Genomic DNA, 16,010 nt, shown 5'->3' with positions numbered 1-16,010 from the left:
AGAGGTGTGTTACCACTACATAGTTTAATACAGGGGTCTCAAACTCAATTTACCTGGGGGCCGCAGGAGGCAAAGTCTGGGTGAGGCTGGGCCGCATAAGGGATTTCACAAAAAAAAAGTCCTCAAATGTCATTATTAACAGTTTTAATTATTTCTTCTGAACATGAAGTGTCCTGAACATTAATAGAACATTGAGTGAAGATTATGAACAGTTCTTCTGAACATGGCATCTTTTGCCTACTTCTTGCTGCCAGAGACTTGACAGCGCTTCTTCTCACAAATCTGAACCACTTTTGGCTTTAGAGCGGAAGCAGTTGAGACCCTCAGTATGGCTTGAAGATGATCATCATTAAGTCTAGACCTGTACTTTGACTTATTGAAGTCCTAGGGAAAAAAGTGGGGGAACTCACTTAAAACTTCCATTCCCTCTCCTAAAAAAAGGCGTATGTATAAATAAAACACCCCCACCCCACTCCAGTCACATCAGTCTGTACCAGTCTGTATCTACCTATAATATCAATATATATAAGATGCAGGGGAGGCACGTGCACACATAGGGCTCAACCTGTGCAGAGCACATGCCCTTTTTAGTCTTGCATAGAAAGTGCCCTTCCAAAATGATCAAAAGTGCCCCCGCGACGCGACACACCCTCGGCCCCGCCCTTCAGTAGGCACGCGACAACACCGCTCTAGAGTATGCGCGCGACAACACAGCTGATCAGAACGAGCGCGACAACGCGCATTGAGTGACAAGCGCGCTGTGTACGGATAGAATTCTGTCAGAGTACAGCGGTCGGCGCGGGCCACAAAATATTGCACTGAGGGCCGCAAATGGCCCGCGGGCCGCGAGTTTGAGACCCCTGGTTTAATACCTTGTTATAACTTCTAAATTCTAAATTACTGATTAGATTAAAACTTTTAAGTTGTCAGATTAATTTGATGAAGTTATCACATCAGGAGAATATTGATAATTACATCAACTAAAAAATGTGGCTAATTTAAAGGTAAATATGTCTGTCAATTAGTTTGAAACAATATTTAACTTGTATCAACCCTAAGAAATTGGGTCAATAACTCAAATTTCCACACAAATGGAGTTCTTGATTTCAAATCTGCCCCACTGAACAAGCAAGAAGCAAGTCCAGACAAGTTTGGCAGACTGTTTGGCACAAAAGACAATTTAAGGTGAGAAATCTGAGTTTTATTTAATTTAGAAAAATCAATGCTACTCCTGGTAAATACAGTTGATGTTAGCAGTGTTTTTTGACTCAATTATTTTTTCTTGCTTTACAAGAATACACAACAATTTGAGCAGGACCTTAAAAGGCAAGTGATGACAATTTGCCATCGTTTGGTTATCGGTCTACTTTGGAATTGAACCACAAGATGGAAACCATTTGGTTGAGGGCATGAGAATCCTAAATGGAATGGATATCTCATGGATATCTGCTGGACATCTACTGCGTAAAACATATGCTGGAAAAGTTGGTGGTTCATTCCGCTGTGGTGACCTTGATTAATAAAGGGACTAAGCCGAAAAGAAAATGAATTAATCTCAAAGTGCTGTGCTCTGCTGATGGCCATATTTTTTGCTCTGAATGTAAGTCTCTACTTATTTCAGAGTAGATTTTGCTCTTAATGTTGCTCTTTTATGTTATTTTTCATACTGTTTAAATGGGACAGTACACATTTTTGTTTTGTAAAATACTGAAAAACTGTGGTTTAAAATAAATGTAAAAATTACTGGAAAAAAATGCTGTTGTTGAATGTGTCTCAGAAAATTTGATTTAGATTGAACAATTTCAGCTAATTTATTTGAGGTTCTAAACTTGTATGTATAATTATGGTAATGAAGTACATAACGCTGCATTTATTTTACATTTTAATTTAAAAAATAGTCACGCAACTTAATTTTTCAGTACTTAACTTAAAAAATGTTTATGCTCTGTAAAAATGCCTGTGATTGAAGAGGAAAATTTGGCTAACATAATAAAGTTTGTTGTCTGAACTTTATTTTGTTCATTGTTGTCGTAACTTGAATATATTGATGCAAACTGTTGCATATTTATTTATTTGTTTTATTTTTGGTCTAAATTTAGAGTGTAAACGTCTCTCTTCCATAACCGGTCTTTGATTGGTCAGGTGAGCCAAGTCTGTTGTGATTAGTGCTTTTATATCTATTCAGTGACGGAAACTATTTCTATTGTTTTTCAAGAAATTCAACAGATAAGTTTGACTGTTTCGCTTCCCTCTCTCATCTTTCAAAGCTCCGCACATGTGAGCGCCACGTTTTTTAGATGCCAACTTGCTTCTAAGCTTGCAACAGTTGACCCGCCTCTGAGCTCTTCTGATTGGTCCACGCTGTGTTGCTGGAGATCAGTAATCTAATTATTTGCCTTAATCTGAATAAGGCATCACGGTAGCGCAATGGGTGGCACAATCGCCTCACAGCAAGAAGGTCGCTGATTCAAGCCTCGGCTGGGTCAGTTGGCGTTTCTGTGTGGAGTTTGCATGTTCTCCCCGTGTTCGCCTAGGTTTCCTCCGAGTACTCCGGTTTCCCCCACAGTCTAACGGACATGTGGTAGGTAAATTGGGTAAGCTAAATTGACCATAGTGTATGAGTGTGAATGAGTGTGTATGGATGTTTCCAAGTGATGGGTTACAGCGGGAAGGGCATCCGCATTGTCAAACATATGCTGGATAAGTTGGTGGTTCATTCCGCTGTGGCGACCCCAGATTAAGTCGAAATTAAGCTGGAAAAAAATTAATAAATGAGACAATGATTAAGGTGTTTACATGAGTGAATGTTCCTTTCATGGTTTACATGTTATAGGCTACATATTTTAATTAACATCATACTTTAGCATTCAAAGCTAGTTTTCTCTGGTGTTTTATGCAACAGTCCGTGTTGGTCATGGCACAATGTGTGATTTGGGGCATTTTGAATTTAATTTTGCAACAAGTTCAGCTGAAGTTATGTTTTTAATGGGCTATTATGGGTGCAAACAGACCAGACAAGATCAAAAGCTGGCATAGGAGAGAAATAGGAGTGTGAACAGCCCCTCAGAATGTTGCCGCGGGCAAGCGGAGATTATGCAAATTAGGCCCTCATTTTGGCTAAAAATTTGAAAATGTAAGTGGTTAAGCAGATCCTTTATTTTTAGCTACAGTATCCTGCAGTATTTACATCGAAGGGCAGGTACGTTACTAAGGATATAGTTTATTTAAATGTAGGATTGAGTCACAGTCATCAAAATTGAGGCCGCTAGTTTCTAGAAGGGATACAGCTGCAGCAGGAAGTTAACGAATATTATTTATTAATAATAATGTAAATCTTGTATTTTATCAAAGTCTAACCCTACCCCAATTCTAAACTCATTCATTACAATAATATAAAAACAGTAATCATTGTTATAGTGTCACAAAAAGTAAGCTTTATCGACGTGAGCATTCGCAGCTGTATCCCTTCAGAAGTGCTCTTATCTTGAAAATTAGAAGACTGAATAGGCTGCAACTAGGTCAACATGGCGGACAACAGATCTGCGACACAGCGATTGACTAAAACATTGCTCAATCTATCTCCTGTGACATTTATAAGCAACACACTTACATAAAACCGCTTCCATCAGCTGACCAGTCATATTGAGTTATATTTAGTGATTCTGGCGACATGTTCACACAAACACAGTCATGATTCAGCGGCTCTCTGAGATCATGTTTGTTAGCATGTTCCTGTTCTCTCCTATAAACCACCTGTGGGATTTGTTTGAGTATGTTAAACAACATAATACACAAACAGTGAGGAGAAATATAGTATTATTGCCAATCTACAACACTTTTGTCATTGGTTTTCTTCTTAAAAAGAATCTAATTTAAGTTCATAATGTTAAAATATTAGGTTTTTTAGATATCTATAATAGAGTTTGACTCTCATACAACTTATTGACTATTATACAATTTCACCATGATATAGGCCTACCAGATTACATCCTGCTGAAAAAAATCCATCTTAAACCAGCCTAGGATGGTTGGCTGGTTTAAGCAGGTCGACCAGCATAGTTTTAGTGGATTTTGACCATTTCCAGGCTGGTTTCCAGTCATTTCCTGCTTGGTCTTAGCTGGTCAGTTTGAAAAATGACCAGCTAAATCCAGCTAAAACCAACTTGACCAGCCTGGTTTAAGCTGGACATAGCTGGTTTTGGCTGGGTTCCCAGCCTGGCTAGGCTGGTCAAGCTGGTTTCAGCTGGTCCTCTCCCAGCCTGAAAAGCTAAGACCAGCCTGGAAATGGCCAAAACCCATCTAAAACCACGCTGGTCGACCAGCTAAAACCAGCCAACCATCCAAGGCTGGTTTAAGCTGTTTTTTTCAGCAGGGATAACAATAAATCTCATTAAAATAATCGTTTACTTATTAAAATACTATAAAATTTCACTGTTTAGCCCCAAAATACTCATTAAGTGTCATCTGAAATCTTATTATTTGCATTTAGGAAATTAAACCACAAGATTTTACCCATTTGTCAGGCAAAAATGACAAATAATATGTAGTTATTAAAATATCTATACACTAAATGATAATTGAACATTACTTCACCCATATTCTGACTTTTCTAACAAAAGTTTTATGAAATAGAAGACACTTTTTTGCTATTAATATAAAAACAACCTCACACAGACACCAAAAATACGACAATTCACAATAGAATAAAGCAAGTGCAGATTTTAAACACTTAAAATGTGCCCCAAAAATGTCCTATATCAACTTTTACCCTATGACAGTTGAGTTGAACTCATTATTTCTTCAAACTAATCACCATTACACCACAAATGTCTAAATCTTGTCATTATTTCTTCAAACCAATCAATATTACGCCACAAATATGTCTAGATCTCGACATTAACTTGTACTGAACCCAGAATACTCCTCTACCGGCTCCATTATTAAGCAATGTTTGGACAGACAGTTAAATTTGTCACCTCGCAAACCAGCATAAACAAGGTCATAAATAAGCATCTCTGTGTGTGGTGTGGTGAAGTGACGGCCGGTGCGTGTTTATACTGAGAATATCTGCCTCTTTTTCACGACACCTTCATCCACGTGAAACACACGACAGCTTGTTCTCCAGCCGCCTGTCTAAACAAAGAGCGTAAGAAACAAAACATGAGCACTTCAAGCTATTTTGCAATTCGACTACGAACACGTATGAGCTCAAATGACTCACCGAGAATGAGTGCAACCTTTGAAATAAGTTACACAACGTACAAAAACATTCAATGACAGAAAATCAAGCAGCGTGTGCAATGAAGAACGCGATTGAGGTTTAAATATAGAACCTTTTATTTCCATTTAGAGTAAATAAGAGTGTTGAAAATCTGAAAATAAGGCTTAAATACCTACAGAACGTCTCGTATTTAAATAGTCGATAACACTTTACATGCCCAAATCCAGTGACAATGAAAAATGTCCTTTGTTTGTTGTGTGTTATTCGTTTCTTCTCGTATTTTCCCTTGTAAGAAAGAGTTCAAGTATAAAAATTCTCAACAGTGTAAAATAGCCCATCTGATGCGTATTTAAAGCAATAGAAGCACAGCATCCTTCCTTGACATTGACAATACATTCTAGTGTATGAAGCAGCATGTCCCTTAGGTTGTCTTTTTTTGATCATTTAAACAGTTCTGAATATGACAAATGGAGATAACATGCCCGAAAAATAACAACAATAGGCCTGCAATAAAATTAAAGTCATACAATAGGCATTAAACTAGCTGATATTTAATGTCATGTTCTAAAAATTCCAATGTATAGAGAAGAAATAATAATAATTGTACAGTGCACATACAGAATTGTATCTTAAATAAGTCCTACACCAACATTTTTCTTTTTTTTTTGCTTCTTTTTTTTTTTGGTTGAGTATGTTAATAATACTACAACTAAGCCTACTCAATAACTTATAATAATAATAATATGCCATGAGATGAATACATTATATCCATACAGTACCGCCTCCAAGTCCGTCATGACCTTCGAGCGCAAAATAAATACCTTAAATAGCAGATCTCTTTAAATAGCATTACAAAATGTAAGGCACACAAAGAAAGAACCCTGGGATCCTTCCGCTAAAGTAGTGCTGCTCTGTAAAGAGTTGCTCAATGAAAGACATAGACCTTATTAAGTGTGCTGGTGCTCAGACATATTTGTTTTGGGGTTTTTAGTGAACATGTAAAGACCCTTTTGTTGATATAGGGTGAAAAAGCTTGCTCTTATCACGTCTTGTTCCTGATAAAGATCCATCGCTGATGTTGGGAAGATGCACAGGTTTGTTCGGACCCTCTTTTAGGGAGATAAAAACAGGGTTGTTGACAGACCCGCAGCAGGACTGCTTCCAATTTGGGATGAAATTGCGACAGCTCAACAAACGAGCACCAGAGCAATGCAATATATATGTGTGTGTGTGTGTGTGTGTGTGTGTAAATCAGTGCTTGTTCTTTCCAACACAGACATACTCTAGTACTAGTTAAGTGAGCAATGCCCCATGCTGTTTTTCCCTATACTTAGTCATCTTTATGTGTGTGTGTGTGTTGACAATAACACTTTAATGTGTGTGTGTAACAGCGTACATGTTAGTTAGTCCGTGTGTGTTTTTGCAAGCATATAATACAATAAATCTCAGTCTTTTTTTCGTCTTTTCGAGAGTGCCTTCGAATTGTTCGATGCCCATTGTGGTGGGAGAGGGGGAGCGAAAAGAAATAACGAAAGGATGAAAGGAAAGCATCTCCTGTTCCTGCGCTTTGTTTCGTCCCCGACGGCTTGTTTTCTTTGCATAGGGTCAGGAGGTCAACGCAGGAGCCAGAGCAGTGAGGGGACATTCAGCATCAGATTGATAAAAAGGTAGTTCACATAACACATAAAACATGCTAACACTGGATCTTCCTCCATTTCGCCACAGTTAGGTCTACTATCCCTGATTGGCAGAGTCTGTCGCTTATTATCATAATAATAATAGTAATAATTCGCTGAAAATGCTCCATTTCCCTGATGATCAAAAAAAAAAAAAGATGAGAAAAAGACAGAACAAAAAAAGGAGCCCTCAAAAAAATTGAGAATAAATATAAAGGTACGGGGGCTCTAGGATCAAAACAATGCAAGACACCTCCGAGTGTCCTTCGGGAAATAAACAGTCGCCTACATTTTAATGACAGCATCGGGACTTTTTAAAGGTTTCGTCTGTACCACAGTGATTAGTCGCTGCATACCTCCCCCTTTTCGCAATAAATATCCTACTCTAATATTAATTATAGTAATAAAGATAACATAATAATAGTAAAAAGCTAGATTCCGTCCTTTTCTGCGATCTTTTTTTATCGTTTTTTCTTTACTTTCGTTTTAAATCACAGCAAGTTGGAAAGCAATGGAGTTCCCATCTCACTAATAATCTACTATTTCTTCCTCCTCTTGCAATCAACCCACAGCCAGCAACTATTTTCACCCTCTTCATCTTCATCGTTTAGTAGCAGTCGCTGGGCTTCGGATGCCTGCGTTTCTCCCGTCCGCCTCTTTGGTTGCTATTGCATGCGTTCGGCTTGCAGTTGTTGGGGTTGATATTGACCGAATGCTGCTGCAGCTGCGGCTGCAGATCCTGGAGCGGCGGTAGCTAGCGGTTGCTGCATTGCATATCCATAACCGGCTGCAGCTACGTATCCGGTTGCAGCAGGAGAAGCAGCGTATGGATACTGCTCATAGGCTGCTGCGGCGGCGGCTGTAGCGGCGCTAGCGTACTGTGCATAAGCCGCGCCGGTGTAGTCGATGTATGGTGAAGATGCAGTGGCGGAGGTTGCTGTTGGCTGGATGTGAGGAATAACCACACTTGGTTGCATGAAGGCCTGTGGGTACACGTAGTGAGTGGGGATCCTGTGAGGAACAAATAAATACAATGGTGTGTTAGCAATGCATTATGGACATGTCAAATAGACTGTAAAAGATATCTGTTTATTAACAGTTTGCGTGCGTTTACTGTTTATTTGCGGTTGTGTATTGCATTATGGAAGCTTGATCTGTTGACTTTTGATGCTAAATTCAACTCCACAGTTTAACAAAGTGACTGTTAGTAGTTTGCAATAGTATAATGTTGAAGCAATAATATATTGAGCAATAAGTCTGTAAAATATAATCACCAAGGTTTTTGTAGCATAATATACAACACCAACATAGTCAATATATCTCTTTAAACTATTAAATATTCATAAAAGCCACTTTTTAAAAACCTTTTCAAGGCTAAAAGGTATTAGAAGAAAGATTAAGGTACCATAATGCAATTCAAAAGCATAAATAAATGGGGAAAAATAAAATCATGAATCATAAAATTACGGAAAACTGCTAATTAACTGATTTTTTTTTTTACAGTATGCAAAAACCACAACCATAGCACTGCCAAAGCACCACGTTTCCACAATTTAATAGCAACAAGGAAATGGCTGCAAGTGATTATTAGAGATATAAGGTTGCCAGAATAGACATCTCAGCTGTAAAGGGATGGTTCACACAAAAAGATCATTGTACTCATTTGTGCGCATATTGTATGCACTTATTAAAATGTATGCACATCTTGGTGTTTACATTAAGCACTTTTATATGCAATTTTCCAAAATGCACATAAAAATAGGAGGATGGAAAATAGCTTAAACAATTGTGTTTTTGTACCTAATTTAGGTCAGTTATGTATTTATAAATATTAAAGAGATAGTTCTTCCAAAAGAAATTTACAATTTGCTTACTATTTACTCTGAAGTGGTTCTTTTCTTCTGTTGGACACTAAAGAAGATATTTTGAGGAAAGCTGAAAATCTGACTTCCATAGTAGGTAAAACAAATGCTATGGAAGTCAACGGTTACAGTTTTACAACATTCTTCAAAATAACTTGTGTTCAACAGAATAAAGAAATTCTAATTGGTTTGGAATAAATAAACGGTAATTAGATAATTACAGGATTTTCAGATTTGGATGAACTAAATCTTTTCGTGTGGAGTTGACAAATGAGTAGAATCAATTACTGTTTTCAAACAGAGTTTGCAAAAAACAAAACAAAAACAAAAAAAAAACAGAACTCCGCCCACAAACTCACACCATTGGTTGAGTCACTGGCTGCTGTCATGTTGGGTCGGTTAAGTGTATAAATGTATAATTTTAACAAAATAAAAAACCCTAATAAAAATCACCTTTGATTGTTAAAAGGCCAAGAAAAATCCAATAGAGTGCAAAAGTCTGGTTTGCAGAAATAGAAACGTTATCTATTTTCTCCATTTTGAAATAGATTTTTAAGCAATAACCTCTAGAAACAAACCTGTAGTGAAAATGTGTTTAGGTGACTATATATGCCTTTGATTGGTGGATTTTTCTTTAGAGCTTTATGGGTAATGTAGTTTTTTATAAATTAATTCCACTTTAACCAGAGCATCACAGAGATCAAACTACATCCACACATAGCTCCACCCACTCGCATAAAGTTATAATGTAATAAGATTGAATTAGGATATATTGTTTTATCCCAGCTATATTTTTTGTTTTAAAATAGACCTTTAAACATAGACAAATTGGCAACAAAAAGCTAAATTTGGGGTAATGGAATCGCTCAAAACTAGACTAGTCATCAAATACACAGAATTAAATGACTATATGAAGTCTAATATATTTATTTAAAGACAAAGTCTAATTTCGTGCTGTTACTAGATTCGGTTATCACTCACAGCCCAAATTTAGATTCGTTTTAGCCTAGATGTCTAAACAGTATTTTAAACACAAAATGACTTGGTGGGATCCATCTATATGGTTTCTATATAACCAACCAACAACTTTACATATTTCAGTTATTAGACCGTCTCAATAACTGAGGTAAATTAAATTCTGCAAATCATTCTCCTAGTCAGCCATTAGTCAAACAATCATATGCCCCTCCCATGAATGTGTCCCATTGGTTGAGCCACTGTTGCTATGTCAGGCTGGTCAGAATTCTCAAACTATATTTTAATAAGGCCACTGACTCTGTTTATCATTTTGGCCAAACCAATTACAATTATCTGATTAATGTAAAGTTTAATTTTGACTTTAGGCTATATTAGGATATATGGTTTCTATAAACAACCAAAAACTTTATATGTTTCTGTGATTGAACTTTGTGATAGAAAGTTGATAAATGAACCAAGTTAAATCCAGCGAAACAAATCAGATGCCCCTCCCCCAAATGTGTCCCATTGGCTGAGCCACTTTTGCTATGTCAGGCTGGTCAAATTCTCAAACTATGTTTTGTTAAGGCCACTGACTGTTTATACATTTTAGGCAAATCAATCTGCAAATATCGGTTTAATGACAAGCCTAATTTTGGGGATATGTTAGATTAGATTTTCACTTACAGCCCAAAACTTAAATTCGTTTTAGTCAAGATGTCTAATATTTAAACCCCAAATTACTATGTGGGGTTTATCTATACAGTTTCTATATTACCAACCAACAAACTTTATATATTTCTATGATCGCACTGTTATAATAAATGAACAGCAGAACATTCTCCTAGTCAGCCATTGGTCAAACAATCAGATGCCTCTCCCCCGAATGTGTCCCATTGGCTGAGCCACTGTTGCTATGTCAAGCTGGTCGGAATTCTCAAACTAAGCTATGTTTTGATAAGGCCACTGATGGTGTCCAGCTTTGGGACAGTCTAATTTCTAGCCCAAATTTATAATAATTTTAGCCAAGATTTTATACATTTCTGTGATTGGGCTGTCTCGTTAAATGACCAAACTGAAATTAAGCTGAACATTATCCTAGTCAGTCATTGGTCAAACAATCAAATGCCCCTCCCGTGAACGGGTCCCATTGGCTGAGCCACTGTTGCTATGTCAGGCTGGTCGGAATTCTTAAACAATGTTTTAATAAGGCCACTGACTGTGTTTATACATTTTGTGCTAACTAATCTACAAATTTTGGTTTAATGTAGTCCAAAATTACTTTGTGGGATTTATCTAAACAGTTTCAATATAGCCAACCAATAATTTACATATTTCTATGATCGCACTGTTATAATAAATTAATCTCAATGAATTCAATTCAATCCCATTCATCTTCATTTCTATTGTGCTTTAACATTGTAGACTTTCAAAGCAGCTTTACATAGAAGATCATAGTAAATTGACTATGAGAGTCAGTTCAGTTTTTAGTGTTGAAGTTCAGTTTAGTTCAGTTCAGTGTGGTTAAACTTTCAATGGCTTTCACTGTGTCTAATTTCTCCTAGTCAGCTATTGGTCAAACAATCACATGCCCCACCCCCGAATGTGTCCCATTGGCTGAGCCACTGTTGCCATGTCAGGCTGGTTGGAATTCTCAAACTATGTTTTGTTTTGATAAGGCCACTGACTGTGTTTATACATTTTAGGTGAATCAATCTACAAATATTGGTTTATGTCATTCTCGTTTATCCAACATTTAACATTGAAAGATATATATTGCATCTATTATTACCTAATATAATAAGGTATTCTCAGAATCATCAAGCAATGTTTAAAGTCACATGCGTGGGGTCCTGTGAACTGGGGGACGGCAGGACCCAGGAGATGAGCGGAGCATTGTGAAAATGTCAGGGCTACTTTGACAGCTGGACAGTTTTCAAAAAGCGACGTTGCTGGCTGTTTCCCCCTCCGCATTTAGACAATGAGCCTCGGGCTGGACTGCACACACAGAGGGCAGTTTTGATTAAATAAGCAATCAGGAACAATGAGAGCATTCTGCCTTTCATTACGTACCCCGTTGCACTTTCAGAGCGCTTTTCACTTTTACTGTCTGCACTGGACAGACGGGTGAGAAAATCAGTTCGGGGATGGCGAAATACAATGTGTGGCATTTAAAGGGACAGTTCACCCAAAATATTTAAATTCAGTTTATATTATAGTAATTATTTACTCATCTTTATAACTATACCGTACAACTTCCAAACTTCCTGGTGTTTGTTTCTGGTGTTGATTTAAAAGAAAGTATACTGGAGACTGGCAAACTATAATGCAAAAAAAACAAAAAAACAAAACTGTTCCAACCTGGCAACCCTATTTGTACAACACTATTAAACCAATAAAACCTCCACATCCCTAACTTACAAGCTTGAGTTTCTTTCCTCTGTTGAACAACAAAAGATATATTGAAGAATGCTGGCAAAACAAGCACAAATACAAAATGAAAAAATAAATAAAAAATAATAATTAAAAAAAAGATTTATTTTAATTCTAACCTGGCAACCCTATTTGTAGCACACCAATAAATCAATAAAACCTCTAAAATCATTTGCTCATCCAAACTTTTTTTTTTTTGCTGTTAAACAGGAAAGTATATTGAAGAATGTTGCCAAAAAAAGCTTAAATGTGAATTGTTCTGACCTGGCAACCCTATTTGTGGCGCACGATTAAATCAATAAAACCCCTAAAATTCTGTAATTTACCTATTCTTAGATTCCAATCTTGAATTGATTTTCTGTTGATCAAAAAGGATGATATACTGAAGAATGATGACAGATAAAATTGTTTTAACCTGGCAACCCTATTTATAGCTCACCATAATGTCAATAATTGTCATTTATCTTTAACTTCCAAACAAGTTTGTTTCTGCTGTTGGTTAAAGGAAGATGTACTGAAGAATGTTGCCAAAACAACAACACATTTTACTAATTCTAACCTGGCAACCCAAAAATGAAGATACACTGAAAAATGTTGGCTAAAGAAACGAAAAATAAAAGTTAACCTGGCATCCTTAATTGTGACACACCATTATGTTAATAAAAGCTCCATAATTCTGTCATTTACTCATCCTTCTAAACTTGTCTTTCTTTTCACTGTTGAACAAAAAGGAAGATACTAAAGATTGTTGCCAAAACAACAAGAAAAAAAAAAGAAAGAATTATTCTAATTCCAACCTGGCAACCCAAAAAGGAAGATACACTAACAAATGTTGGCTAAAGAAAAAAAACTGTTCTCACCTGGCAACCCTATTTGTAGCGCAATATTAAATCAATAAAATCTCTAAAATTATGTAATTTACTCATTTTTAACTTCCAAACTTGTGTGTCTTTATTCTGTTGAACAAAGGAAGATACACTGAAAAATGTTGCCAAAAAAAGAATCGTTCCAACCTTGCAACTCTATTTCCAGCACACCATTATATCAACAAAACCTCTCAAATCTGTCATTTACTCATCCAAACTTGAGTTTTTGTTGTTGCTGTTGAGCAAAAAGGAAAATATACTGAAAAATGTTTCCAAAAAAAGAATAGTTCTAACCTGGCAACCCTACTTGCAGCACACCATTATATCGCCTTAAGGCCCAAGGTGTGTTTTTTTTACATGCATTTTTTTATTTCTCTTTGCTATTTGGGCTTATTGGAACCTAAATAGAATAAAAATCTAAGTATCATCTTTTGATATGATGCACTTTTAGAGAAAAATTATGTCCATTTATGTGGACTCGTGGTCTGAATTTACATGAAACACTTTTTTCCTGACTGTTTTGCAATGCATATTTAACATAGAATTTTTTTTTTTACTTGCTTTGACTATCAGAGAGTAAAAACAAAATTTTTTGCCCATTTTGGACAGTTAAAAATAGGGTTTGGGACATTTCATATGCTGCAAACCAGTTGAAGGATGACACTGCATGTCTTTGACAAAATATAAAACATTCAAAGTGTTTTAAATAGCCACTTAATAGTTAAAATGTATTGTCCACGTATGTGGCCACTCAAGCCCAAGGAGGATATCAATAAAACCTCTAAAAGTCTGTCACTTACTCATCCTTAACTTCTAAACCAGAGTTTATTTCTGCTGTTGAACAACTAAAGATATCCTGAAGAATGTTGCTGAAAAAATTGTTCTAACCTGGCAACCCTGTTTGTACCATTAAATTAATAAAACCTCCAAAACTCTGTCATTTCCTAATCCTTAACATTTGTTTCTTTTGCTGTTGAACAAAAAGAAAGACATGCTGAAAAATATTGTTAAAACAGCACGAAAATATTATCTTTTTATTCTAACCTGGCAACCCAAAAAAGAAGATACACTGAAGAATCTTGGCTAAAGAAAACAAAAACTGTTCTAACATGGCAACCCTATTTGTAGCACACCATTAAATCAATAAAACCCTCTCATCCATTTACTCAGCCCTAACTAACAAACTTGAGTTTCTTTCTTCTACTGAACAAAGTAATTTACTAAAGAAAAATATTATTCCTACTATGGATGCCAATGGCTGCTTTTTTCCCCAACATTATTCAGAAAATCTTGTTTGGTGATCAACAGAAGAAGGAAATTGATAAATGTTCAGAATCACTTAAAAATAATTCATTATTTCCATATTTTGTGATTCAAGGGTGTTGCCTGTTTGTTTATTCTTTGCTTTGAGCAGAAGTCTAGGTTCCATAATGCAATTCAGATTAATTTTTGACATCAAAAGTCAACAGTGTAGACTTTTATTGACATTTTAGTCATTTGAAACAATATATTGCATAAGAAATAATACATATATGTAGGATTAAGCCCATAAGAAGACAGAAAAAAAGCAGTTTCCGTTTAATACCGGGTTTTTATACCATAAAAGCACAAACACAGACAATATTTCACATCAAAAGTATTAAAAATATCAATAAAAGTCACTTTTTTTCTAAAGTTTTAACATTGCAAGTCATTACAGGAATGATCAATATTTCTGTAATGCAATTCAAAAGCATAATAAATGGGGAAAATCCCCTCAAACCCACATTTATGGATAACTTATATTTATAAATGACAAGAAAATTTTTTGGGTGAACTGTCCCTTTAAATCACTGAGTAAGCAAGGCAATGCAACTATATTTGACAATAATAATAATAATAATAATAATAATAATAATAATAATAATAAATAAATTTTATTTAAAGGCGCCTTTCTAGCAACTCAAGGACACCGTACAATCAACAAGAATAATAACAACAAGAGAAATAATAAAATATACACAGCAATAGTGCAAATAAAATTAAGTATTAAAGCCATCTTAAATAAGTGGGTTTTGAGTTTTGATTTGAACAATGTAAGGGAGTCAATGTTTCTGATGGCAGGTGGTAATGAGTTCCAAAGCCGCGGAGCAGAGCGGCTGAATGCTCTGTTGCCCATTGTTGAAAGGCGAGAAGAGGGAACAGACAAGTGGAGGGAGGAAGAAGATTGCAGGGTGCGAGAAGGAACAGAAATGTGGATGAGGGCGGACAAATATGGAGGGGCGAAATTGTGGATGGCTTTGAATGTTAACATTAAGATTTTAAAGTCAAATCGAAAATGAACAGGTAACCAATGAATGACAAGACTTCTAATGAAAGTATTGATATATTTGAGTAGACTATACGCGTTTATGACTGAAAAAAGTGAGAGAATTGTTCTGACCTGGCAACCCTATTTGTAGCACACCATCATATCAATCAAACCTCCAAAACCTCAGCCCCAAATGAACAAAAATAAGCATAACAGAGGCGGCAGTACAGTACAGATGACCAACATCACCTCACAACCACTCGCATAATGCCATCAAACATGAGGGATGAAACAAAACTTTCCTTTTTCTCACTCAGGTCAAAGGGCAAAGGTGTGCTCCTATGAGATCTTTCATAGATGCCTTGCCAGCCTGAGGTGACAGATTGTGTTAATATAGACGCTCCCATACGTAAAATAACAGTAAAAACACACGGTAGGCTTCAAACTGGGAGAAAAATAATAAATAAATCACAGTCATCTGGAACAGGCACCACAAAACATCCCCAAACACAGTCGATTATTGACCTGCTTAATTAATAAAGCACTTTTCTCATTTAAGCACTTCTTGTAAAGCAATAATGTGCACCGTCTGTAAAGCAACACTTATTGTGAAAAGCGCTATACAAACACACTTGAACTGAATTAATCTGAACCATGGCCTTCTTTAAATAAAAAAGAAACATAATATTCTAGTCCACATAGTCT

The 16,010-nt window shown here is 36.2% G+C and overlaps 1 protein-coding gene across 8 annotated transcripts in view; it reads right to left on the bottom strand.

Moving 5' to 3' along the window:
* Positions 1–5,313: 5,313 nt before the first annotated feature.
* The window catches only part of rbm24a (RNA binding motif protein 24a), a 35,948-nt gene continuing 25,251 nt past the window's right edge, over positions 5,314–16,010 (bottom strand). For 6 of the 8 annotated variants that reach the window (XR_012394513.1, XR_012394517.1, XR_012394514.1 and 3 more), the window contains one exon: positions 5,314–7,908. Coding sequence is in view for 2 of the 8 variants with exons in the window: in XM_073930723.1 (XP_073786824.1) it covers positions 7,563–7,908 (346 nt within the window). In the remaining 6 variants the exon portion in view is untranslated. The remainder of the gene's footprint in view (positions 7,909–16,010) is intronic. The other 2 variants (XR_012394515.1, NM_212865.1) reach the window with 2 other exon arrangements.

This window comes from Danio rerio, chromosome 19, assembly GCF_049306965.1.
Source record: "Danio rerio strain Tuebingen ecotype United States chromosome 19, GRCz12tu, whole genome shotgun sequence".
NCBI lineage: Eukaryota > Metazoa > Chordata > Actinopteri > Cypriniformes > Danionidae > Danio > Danio rerio.
The sequence above is the reverse complement of the archived record's forward strand: the minus strand, read 5'-3'. Positions and strand labels throughout refer to the sequence as shown.